General features: G+C 38.4%; 1 protein-coding gene across 6 annotated transcripts in view; it reads right to left on the bottom strand.

The window, feature by feature from the left end:
• Positions 1-10,316, bottom strand: part of CCDC81 (coiled-coil domain containing 81) — a 50,936-nt gene extending 40,620 nt beyond the window's left edge. The window contains exon 1 of one of the 6 annotated variants that reach the window (XM_054526164.2): positions 8,931-10,316. In XM_054526164.2, the coding sequence (XP_054382139.1) occupies positions 8,931-9,009 (79 nt within the window). In that variant the 5' untranslated portion in view covers positions 9,010-10,316. Of the gene's footprint in view, positions 1-5,618; positions 6,156-8,930 lie in introns of those variants that run through there. The other 5 variants (XM_002822324.5, XM_054526167.2, XM_063728232.1 and 2 more) reach the window with 5 other exon arrangements.
• Between the last annotated feature and the right edge of the window lie 1,752 nt (positions 10,317-12,068).

Below are 12,068 nucleotides of genomic sequence, written 5' to 3'. Positions count from 1 at the left end.
ATGGAGAACTTTCAAAGTTATTAAGTCAAAATTGTTAAATTTATGACTCTAAAAGTCTTTCACCTCTAAAAGCTCGTATTTAAGGAAAACAACTACACTGAAGACGAAATGATTTCATTAGAGCCAGGACAAAGTGTATAGTTTGCAACCAAACCCCAGTGAAAAGACTTAGCTGAGTTTAATTGAAAATTTGAGGATTTTGTCTTTCTTCATTTGGATGATATATTCAAGCCCACTGTACTGTTTTATTCCATAAAGCCTAATAGACAACATTATATAAGAGCAGAACTAATTATTCTAAACTAAAATTTGCTATTTCTCATTAAAGAGAAAGGAAACTATGCATATCATTTGCCTTAGGAGGATTTAGGCCCCTGCAATCCAATCGGAATAGATTTGGAAAGCTTACAGACTGTAATTTCTAAATTTGATGTTTTCTGACATCCCAAAGAGTCAGAGAGGATATCATTAAATCTCAAAATGAAAAATATCAAGTCTAAAAAGCAAATTGAAGGATATACTACTTCATATTTTAAGGGAAGCCAGGGTTCTTACTTATTTCAGTCACTCTTATATGCCAAGAATCACTCTTATAAAGAACTAATCCCTAGACATATACTCTATATTCAGTTCAACCTTCATTTGGCTTCAAATTCTTAACATTCCATGCGCTCAAAACCATATGTTTAAACACAGTGCCAAGTAACAGGAATACTGTATCTTATATATGATCATTATAAAAAAATCCTACATGCCTGTTCTGTAAATTATGCAATACTATATGCTTGAAAAAGACATTAATGTCAAAAAACAGATATGTTTCCTGATGTTATAAAACTTATCTTCTAAAATTAAAATACTGATATATGGAATAGTATAGCAGAATAGTAAAGGATGATTTGAACAAAGAAACATATTCCCAGAGCATAATGCAATGGAAAGAGCAGTGTGCTACGTGGAAGACCCACAGCCTTCCTGCCTTCATGGACTCAAGTTTTACCCAGTTCACATCTGTAAAATGATGACAGGGCCTTCTAAGAACTATAATTACATAATATTAAACTTTGCTAAAACATACAGAAGCAGCAGGAATATACAATGATGAATATATACAATGATGAATATATACACTGATGAAAGTTAATTTATGTGTTTTGCTGAGTTTGAAGTTTATCCTCATCCTTGTTGCAATAGATCATTTGTGAAAGTTAATAAATAGTAGTTTGACTTTGACTTCAGCCCTTGCTGAAGTCACCAATGGTCTCTTTGTCAATACATTCAATAAACATATTTAATTCTGAGCCATCAGCCGTGTCTGACACTATTGATCACTCCCTCCCCGTTTAAGCACCTCTCCTTTTGGCTTTTATACTACTACTCTCATTTGGATTTTCTCCTGTCTGGCCATTTCTTCAGTCTCCCTTGCAGGCTTATCCTCCTCCACCCAACCATTAAATGGTAGGGTTTTTCAAGGTATAGTCCTAGGTTGCTTCTCTTTTCACTCTATACTCTCCACTTCAGCAGTCACACCCACACTCAGGATGATTCCCAAATGTTTATTTACAGACCCAGACTCCTTGCCACCCCCTCTTTGGGATTCTGGACCCGTTTATCCAACTGCCTGCTTATATATCACACAAAGGCCCTTCAACTTGCCCAAAACCACAATCTTTCTTCCCTTAAATCTTGTCTTTTATCCAGGATTTCAGTCTCAGTGAATGGCACCACTATCTATTCAGTTATATGAGCCAGGAACTCAGAAGTCATCCTTGAGACTTCTCTTATCCCTCACCCCTAACATCCAGTCCATCACCATAATCTGTAGATTTTACCTCCAAGTTGCCTCTCATTCATTGCATTCCTCTCCATTTCTACTATTACCAGTTTTAGACCAAGCTACCATTTGTTCTCACCAAGACTATTGCTATAGGTATTCTTGACCCTCCTATTCATTCCCCACATGGCAACCAGAGTAATCTTTTCCAAATATAAACTGATCATATCATTCAACTTCTCCTTGACCTCAGCTCAAAACACTTAATGGCTTCCCATCAGGCTTAACATAAAGGTCAACATCTTTAATATGACTTACAAGGCCCTGCATTACTTGACCCCTTCCTTTCTCTCTAGCCTACTTTAGAATACACTGCCTCCCCACATCTACAGAGCAGCCAGTCAACTGTCTTTCAGTTGCTCCATCACATCATACTCTCACCATAAGTTTTTGCCCCTGTCGTTCCCTTTGCCAAAATCATTTTCAACTCACTTCCACTCTCTACCTCTCTGATCCATTTCATCTACTTAATTCCAACTCATTCTTCATAACTCAGCTCAAATTATCCCTTCTTTAGCCATTCTTGGCACACACCCCCATCCTTACTCTCTATTAAATGTTCTCATTTGACTTCCATTTCTTGGTGCTGTATGTAAGGAAGTCACCACTCCATCCTAACAACTAAAAAGTTGACCAGACTGAAAAATCAACAACTCTTCTTGGATCGATAAGATGAGGGAGGACACAGGACAAACTGCTGCCCCTAAAATTGGAGAGACAGAAAGGCAAATACCAAGAGGAATGGCTTCCTGAAACAGACTCACATGCAGAAACAGCATCAAGAACCAATGCTGGGTAAGAAAACTCAAAGTGTAATTGACAAATTTCTGGAGGCTCAGTGTGGACAACACCAAGAGTTAAAACCTCCAGGGGAACCCAGTCATGGAGGGATGGTCCCCACATAATTTAAGGTTTACTTCCCAGAGCTCAACCAGATTCCCACAGTCAAATATCCAGGTAAATATAAGAGAAAAATCTCCTTGTGCTTCTGGTGGGGGGAAGAAAAAAATACCATTTTTAAATATGCCAGAGTACTCTGTTGTTCTTAATAACCTGCCCTCAGAAGAAACTAGTTCACCAGAGCCTAACCTGCTGGGATATTATCAGAGCCTAGCTGACCTGAAAGAAGGGAAATGACCAACTCCAGTCCACTTTAGCCATTCTGTCCCACCTAAGGAGAAAGGAAAAATCTGAGAAACATGTGTAAAGTTCACAGTCCAGAGGCACAGGCTCACTAAAAGACTGAGACCTGATCATAGGACTATAGAATGCTTTCCCGCCCCCCATACTCTACCCCTACATTACTAAAGGCCTATTTATAGCAGTTACTTTTACCCAGTACATCACTTCCAGCTATCAAGAAAAAATTACAAGGCATACTAAAAGGCAAAACACACAATATGAAAAGACAGAGCAACCATCAGAGCCAGACATGGCAGGGATGTTAGAACTATCACACTGGCAATTTAAAACAACTATGGCTAATATGCTAAGGGCTCTAACGGATATAGTAGACAGCATGCAAGAACAGATGGGCTACATAAGCAGAGAGATTGAAATCCTAAGAAAGAACCAAAAATAAATGCTAGCAACTAAAAACACTGTAACAGAAATGAAGAATGCCTTTGATAGGCTTACTAGTGGACTGGACATGACTTAGTAAAAAATCTCTGAGCTTGAAGATGTGACAAGGAAACTTCAAAAGGAAAGCGAACAAAGACTGGAAAAAAAAACCCAGAATATCCAAGGATTGTGAGGCAACTACAGAAGGTGTGTACCCATAATGGGAATACCAGGAGAAGAGGGAGAAATAATAGAGGAAATAGTTGAAACAATTACTCAGAATTTCCCTCTAATGTCAGACATGAAACCACAGATCCAGGAAGCTCAAATAACACCAAGCTGGATAAATACCCAAAAAAAGATACCTAGGAATATCATTTTCAAAGTACAAAAAATCAGAGCTAAAAACAAATCCTGAAAGAAGCTGGGCAGAGAGAGGGGAAGGAACACCTCATCTATAGAGAAACAAAGATGAGAATTATATTGAACTACTTCTCAGAAACCAAGCAAAAAGAGAGTACCGTAAGACATTTCAAGTGTTGAGAAAAAGAAAACACCAACCTAAAATTCTGCATCCTGTAAAATTATTTTTCAAAAGCAAAGGAGAAATTATTTTTCAGACAAACAAAAATTAAGGGAATTAATTGCCAGTAAACCTGCTTTTCAAGAAATGTTAAAAGATGTTCCTTAGAAAAAAGGAAAATGATGTAGGTCAGAAATTTGGATCTACATTAAAAAAAAAAAAAAAAAAGGAAGATCATCGAAGAAGGAATAAGTGAAGGTAAAATAAAAACTTTTTTTTTCTTTGAGACAGGGTCTCATTTTGTTGCCCAGCTTGGAGTGCAACGGTGCAGTCTTGGCTCACTGCAACCTCCACCTGCTAGGTTCTCAAGCAGTCCTCCCACTTCAGCCTCCTGAGTAGCTGGGACTACAGTCGTGTGCCACCATGTCCATCTAATTTTTTTGGTTTTAATTTTTTGTAGAGACAAGGTCTCACTATATTGCCCATGCTGATCTTGGACTCCTGGACTCCAGCGATTCTCCCACCTTGGCCTCCTAAAGTGCTGGGATTACAAACATGAGCCACTGCACCTGGCCTATTTTTATTATTCTTAGCTGACCTAACAGATAGCAGTTTGTCTAGTAATAGCAATAATGTATTCAATTATGTATGCTTATGCATATATCATATATGTTTATGTGTACATATAAGTGAAATGAATGACAGCAATGATACAAGGGATGGGAGGACGGAATTAAGATTTTGTTATTATAAAACAATCACACTACCTGTGAAGTGGTACAGTGTTATTTGGAAGTGGACTTGAATTGACTGTAAATATATATTGAAATCTAAGGCAACTACTAAAATTTTTTTTAAAAGTATAACTGGGCCTGGCACGGTGGCTCACGCCTGTAATCCCAGCACTTTGGGAGGCCGAGGTGGACGGATCACGAGGTCAGGAGATCAAGACCATCCTGGCTAACACGGTGAAACCCCGTCTCTACTAAAAATACAAAAAATTAGCCAGGCGTGGTGGCGGGTGCCTGTGGTCCCAGCTACTGGGGAGGCTGAGGCAGGAGAATGGCATGAACCCAGGAGGCAGAGCTTGCAGTGAGCCAAGATTGCGCCACTGCACTCCATCCTGGGTGACACAACAAGACTCCATCTCAAAAAAAAAAAAAGTATAACTGATATGCTGAAAAAGGAGAAAATGGAATCATAAAATGCTCAGTGGAAAATAAAGATGGGTACAAAAAACAAGGGCAAAAAGTAGAAAACAATAACAAATATGGTAGGTATTAATCTAGCTATATCAGTAATCACTTTGAACATAGGCTAAAAGTACCAATTAAAAGATTGCTGGAGTGGACCAAAAAACAAAACCCAACTATATGTTGTCTAAAAGAAACCCAATCTAAATCTAAAAACATATAGATTAAAAGTAGATGGATGGAGGAAAATACAGCATGATAATACTAATCAAAAGAAAGCAGGGGTAGCTATATTAATTTTAGAACAGACTTCAAATCAAGGAGAGTTGTCAGAAATAAAGAGCATTACATAATAATAGAGGGGTCAATTTTTCAAGAAGACATAAGAATTTTCAATATGTATGCACCTAAAAATAGTATGTCAAATTACATTAGGCAAAAACTAATAGAACTGCAAGAAGAGATAAATGAATCCATTATCATACTTGAAGACTTCAGTACTCACCTATCAGAAATGAACATATCCAGCTGGCAGAAAATTAGTAAAGGCATAGTTGAACTCAACAGCACCATCAATCAAATGGATATAGTTGATATCTACAGACTAATTCATCCAACAGCAGTAGAATGCACATTCTTCTCAAGCTCACATGGAACATTCACCAAGACAGACCATGTTCTGGGCCATAGAACACACCTTAACAAATAGAAAAGGATAGAAATCATACAATGCCTGCTGTCAGATTACAATGGGATTAAAGAAGAAATGAATAAGAGAAAGATAAGTGGAAAATCTCAAAATACATGGGGACTAAATAATATGCATCTAGATAACACATGGGACAAGTCAGAGGACTGTCACTACCCAACTTCAAGATTTACAATAAAGCTGAGTCATCAAGACAGTGTGTATTGACAAAAGAACAGACAAATAGATTAATAGGACACAAAAGAGAGCCCAGGAATAGACCCATATAAATACAGTCAACTTATCTTTGACAAAGAGGCAAAGGCAATACAATGGAGCAGATAGTCTTTTAAACAAACATTGCTAGAACAACTGGACATCCACGTGCAAAAAATAAAAAAATAAAAAAAAGAACCTAGACACAGACCTTACACCTTTCACAAAAATTAACTTAAAATGGATCATAGACCTAAATATGAAGTGCAAAACCATAGAACTCCTAGAAGATAACATAGGACAAAACTTAGATGATCTTGGGTATAGCAATGACTTTTTAGATAAAACACCAAAAGCATAATCCAAGCAAGAAATAATAAGATGGACTTCATTAAAATTTAAAACTTCTGCTCTGTGAAAAACAATGTCAAGAGAATGAGAAGACAAGCCACAGACTGGGAAAAAATATTTGCGAAAGACACTGTCATGCAAAATATACAAATAACTCTTAAAAACACTAAGAAAAGAAAAACTCAATTTAAAAATGAGCCAAAGCCCTTTATATATATCTCATCAAAAAATGACAAGCATATTAAAAGGTGTTCCCCATTATATATCATCAGGAAAACGCAAAATAAAACAATGAGATACCAATACACCATCTATGAGAATGACCAAAATCTAAAATACTGACAACAACAAATGCTGACAATAACATGGAGAGACAAGAATTCTCATTCATTGCGCTTGGGAATGCAACATGGTACAGCCCCTTTGGAAGACAGTCTGGCAGTTTCTCACAAAACTAAACGTCCTCTTACCATACAATCTAGCGATTATGTCCCTGGGTATTTACCCAAGTGAATTGAAAACTTATATCCAATTTTTTAAAACCTGCACACAGATATTTAAAACAGCTTTATTCATAATTGCCAAAACTTAGAAGCAACCAAGACGTTTTTCAGTGGGTGGATAGATTAAAAAAAAAAAAACTGTGGTACATCTAGATAATGGAATCAAGCCACAAAAAGACATGGAGGAATATTAAATGCATATTGCTAAGTGAAAGACGCCAATCTGAAAAGGCTTAAACTGTATGATTCCAACTATATTACATTCTGGAACTGGCAAAACTATGAAGACAGTGGAAAGGTCAGTGGTTTCCAGATTTTGAGATTAGGGGTAGGAGTGAATAGGCAGAACAAAGGGGAGTGAAATACTCTATATGACTATAATGATAGATACATGTCATTTTACATTTGTCCAAACTCATAAAATGTACAACACCAAGAAAGAACTCTAATGTAAACTATGAACCTTGGGTGATTTTGATGTGTCAATGTAGGTTCAGTTGTAACACATATACCACTCTGGTGAGGGTTGTTGACAATGGCAGAGTCTATCCAAGTGTGGGATTAGAGAGTATGTGGGACATCTCTGTCTGATATGGTTAGGCTTTGTTTCCCCACCCAAATCTCATCTTGAATTGTAATCCCTAGGTGTTGAGGGAGAGGCCTGGTGGGAGGGGATTGGATCCTGGGAGCAGTTTCCCCCATGCTGTTCTCATGATGGTGAGGGATTTCTCACAATATCTGAGAGTTTTATAAATGGCAGTTTCCCCTGGTCCCCTGGGCTTCTCTCTCTCTCTCTCTCTCTCTCTCTCTCTCTCTCTCCTGCCATCATGTAAGACATGCCTGCTTCCCCTTCTGCCATGATTTTAAGTTTCCTGAGGGCTCCCCCAGCCATGCAGAACTGTGAGTCAATTAAACCTCTTTCCTTTATAATGACCCAGTCTGGGATAGTATCTTCATAGCAGTGTAAGAATAAACTAATATATTGTCCCTCCTTCTTAATTTACTGTGAATCTACAACTGCCCTAAAAAATCATCTTTTAAAAAAGTTCTTACTGTACCGTTTACCTCCTCCCTGGTATCATTTACCTAAATTGTAAATTTGCATTGATTTGTGTGATTATTTGATTAATGTGCATCTTCCCCACTAAACAGTAAATTCGAAGATTTTTGTTCACCGTAAGTTAACTAGTGCTCAGCATATAGCAGGGTTTCAAAATTACTTGAATGACTATACATAAATTCACAAATAAAGCAAATGTTTTTAAATTCATTAAACCATTATCTTCAATGCATCTTTCAGGATGATTTGAGAGGAAAAGATAGGAATGATGCAGGGGAAGAGAAAGAAGCAGCCATTCCTATTTGTTTTCTGCGGTCATTTGGTTAAAGCCTAAACAACATCTCTAAGTTACAATGGTTTGATAATAATAAGAGTTTGCATTCCTGCAGCACCTTTCTTCTCCTGTGGTTTGCAGACAGATCTCAGCCTCACTTTGGGGTGACTCTTCTACAAACGATGCTAAAAACAGATCTTGTCTTGCTACTAACCAAGCCTAATGAGTTTTCTCTGAGAAGGTGCCAGGTCCCCTTCCAAAGTACTTACCCTGTATCTTTTTATGATCATCTCATTTTCTTAATACAACCGCATGATGTCAAAGGCAACAAAAGCAACCGTCTTTGCATGAACTCTCAAAAGGAGCCATTTAGGGTCCCTGCATCTCTTTTCTCTAGGTAGGCAAAAGGGTTGTGATCCATCCCAGCTGGTGGTGTGGGAGTGGTTGTTTTTACCTAACCTTTATTGAGCACTTACTTTGTGCTAGTCCGTTTATTGAGCACTTACTTTGCGCTGTCTATGCATCACCTGGTTTAATCAAAACCAGAAAAGGGTCTCTGGGCGTCCAACGTGGGCAGGATGTGATTACCAGCTGCTTGTCAAGGCAACTTAGCCACTGCAGGCCAGGCCTGAGCCAGGGAATAGGGAAGTGGGTCCCCCCGCCTCCCCTGCAAGCAGATGAAGATTCAATCCCCAGGGCCACCCCCTGCTACCCAACACGCTTACCCTCCTGACTCAGCGAGGGCAGAGTGGGCAGCACCTGCCTGCCCAGGTCCTGCAGGGCACGGGCGATCGTATCCAACATCTCCAATTTCCAGGTGACTCCGTATTGAATCTTCGATGGGTCTCTTCTTTCTTATATGGAATATGCACAAAAATAATTTTCCCACCCTCCAGCCCCTTCTCCACGGAGCTTTGGATGCGCCTTAAAAATAAGAGTGACGAAAATCTTGAACTTTTTGACTCTTTTTCTTCTTTCTTAAATAAACTTAAACATTGTTTCTCGCCGTCCCTCCCCACTGCTCTGGCTTTCGGGCAGGTCCCACAGCAAGAACCGCAGGAACTACTGTCCCGCACCGAGTGAGAGTGTGCAGACCCGCGCCCTCCTGACCAACGAGAGACCCAATGAGGGGTGAGCTGCAGCCTCGAGGAAGGGAGGGGCACCAGGGAGAATAGGCCGGGCAGAGGGAAGGGCCGGGCGCGTTGCTGGGACGCGAGAAAGGCTCGCTCGGTTGCTAAGGCGTCAAGGCTGGGATTCGACCTCACCCCCTTAGACGGGCGGCTTCCAGGTTGCCCAGGTGATTCAGAAGCTCGAGGCAGCGAGGTTGGAAGTAACTTAAAAATAAATAAATAGTTGGGTTTTACTTCTCTGACCCCGGGCAGCGAAGAAACGTGGTTAGAGTGGTAGTTTTTGTACCTTGGACAAATCTAGGAATGCCTTTTGCCCAGAGAGATGGATATTTGAGTCTCCAGATCTGTTTGAGAGTTTGAGTTTGAGCTGGAATTTGTTTCTTGGTTTGCTTTTCCCTGGGCTCTCTTCCTAGGAAATGGAGAGCTGGAGAAGTGGGTAGGAGGGAATTGACTTTTTTTAAACTACAGTCATTTCCCCCTTTACGTGTCACCAATCTCATCCTGAAGAATTGTGTGCATGCTCTCCCCTCTGCTGGTAATTATCACAAGCTGAACATACCTATGCAAAACCCATCCAGGTCAAAAAATAGAATGCTAGCACATCGCACAGATCAGCACCTCATTACCCCTCCAGTCATTAGCCAACACATACTGCAGATTCATTTTGCCTGTTGAATCTTTGGAATCATATAGTATGTATTCTTTTCTGTCTGGCTCTATTCAAATTCACATTATGTTTATGAGGTTCATCCATAGTTTCTATGGTAATAATTTCTTCATTTACACTGTTGTGTATTATTCCTTTTTATGAGTATGGCACAATTTATGCATTCCACTGTTGAAGGGCATTTGCGCTGTTTCCCTTTGAGGCTACTGGGAATAATGCTGCTGCAAACAGTCTCACAGAACACTTTTGACAGATACACGTACTCATTTCTGATGTGTATATAACTAGGAGTAGATTCATGGGTCATGAGAAATGTGTATGCTCATGATGCATTAGATAATGCCAGCTAATTTTTAGTGGCAATATCAGCATTATTGTTCCATATTAAGATAACGGAATTATAAAAATAATTGTTTTACAATACATTAGATTTTGAATTAAATATAGTGATACTTTTAATCTCTAGAAAAGTCTTCAGTTCCAGAAGATGGTGGTGGATGCTAATTATTAGTGAATTGTAGATGGCTAAAGGAAGCTGTAAAAAGAATAAGGACAAAGCCTTTTTCTTCCAAGGTCTTATTTTCCTTTTGTCAAAGGTCTCTTGACAAAAGAGGCTGTGTAGATACATGTAACCCTGTGTTGACTAGAAACTTTTAATGAGCTATAAATATTATATATCCTGAAAATACATACTTTTCAGTTGCTATTAAAACTCAGGCAAACCATATACTTCCACTGCTACAAATTTGCTCCTTGGATATATTAGCTTGATACATACAAAGATATATGTATATGCAACATTGTTTATACTGTTAATTCTTAGAATTAGCCTAAGATGACCATCATAGGGAACTGGTTAAATTGTGAATACATGCATTGGAATACATTTCAAGAGTTTACTTAAAAGGAAACTGCACATTTACGTGCTGATGTTGAAAAAGTTTCAAAATATAGTAAGTAAAAACCAGTAGCAGCATAGTATTTTTATATAATATAATCCTGTTTCCTTCAAATATAAGTATATAAGTAGGCATACATATTCGTATATATTTTTGTAAACATATGGGATATTTGAGGAAAGATACATACACAAAAATATTAACAGTGGAATTTTGGATCAGGCAAAATTTTGTATGGTGGAGGAGGCATTCCAAGAACTTTTATATTCACTTTTCTCCTTTATTTACTGTTTAACAAGAACATTAATTACTTTATAATATTTAAGATAATTTACCAAAGAGAGGAAGAGAGAGAGGTACAGGTAGAGTGTAGGGATTTATGCAAACACTGAAGGAAACAAACAGGGCCAAAATTTTCCCAAGTATTTCAATGTACATTTACTTTTCTGCAAGCTCCAACTTGCCTCGCAAAACCCACATTGAATGGGCAGTCATTTTTACCCAAGCCCCAAGGCACACACAATATTAAGTGGCTTATATTAAAGGCAACTTGGAAAACTATTGAAAAAGAAAACATAATACTCATTATACAACACCAGAATAGAAATTTGCAATAAATAATTTAACCCACATCTATTGAGTACCTAATTTGTGCCAAGCACTTTGCTAGTTGCTAAAAGGAATACAGACACTTACCAGGAAACCCCTACAGATAAGAAGTTCACAATTCATTTTTCACCATTTTAACAAATATTTATTGCAGGAGGTTCTAAAATCAGGATTGGGTTTCAAAGTTAAAGTGTAAATTGAAAATTGGATGTGGGAAAACTACTCCAGAAATCCCTTCTTAGGAAGGGACCATATCAGAGACCCACCTATGCCATCTCCTGGTTTATAGACCCAATGCAGTCTTTCTCCCCTCACACTGGAGCAGATCACTTTCTTCAGGAGAGATGTAATGAAACAGTTGGCTAGAGTTTAGGAAAGCAGTCTTATTCTAAAAATTCAACCAAATAGAATTGTATGTACTCAACACTGTGCCATGCTTACACTATGATACACACTCATGAACTGAGACAGATTGAAAATATAGCAGATGTATATCTTCTGTCCCTTGCTTACTCAAGGATTTATGCAGAAACAGACTTGTGGTAGCTTCATAGAGTG

This window comes from Pongo abelii, chromosome 9 (genome assembly GCF_028885655.2).
Source record: "Pongo abelii isolate AG06213 chromosome 9, NHGRI_mPonAbe1-v2.0_pri, whole genome shotgun sequence".
Classification (NCBI taxonomy): domain Eukaryota; kingdom Metazoa; phylum Chordata; class Mammalia; order Primates; family Hominidae; genus Pongo; species Pongo abelii.
The sequence above is the reverse complement of the archived record's forward strand: the minus strand, read 5'-3'. Positions and strand labels throughout refer to the sequence as shown.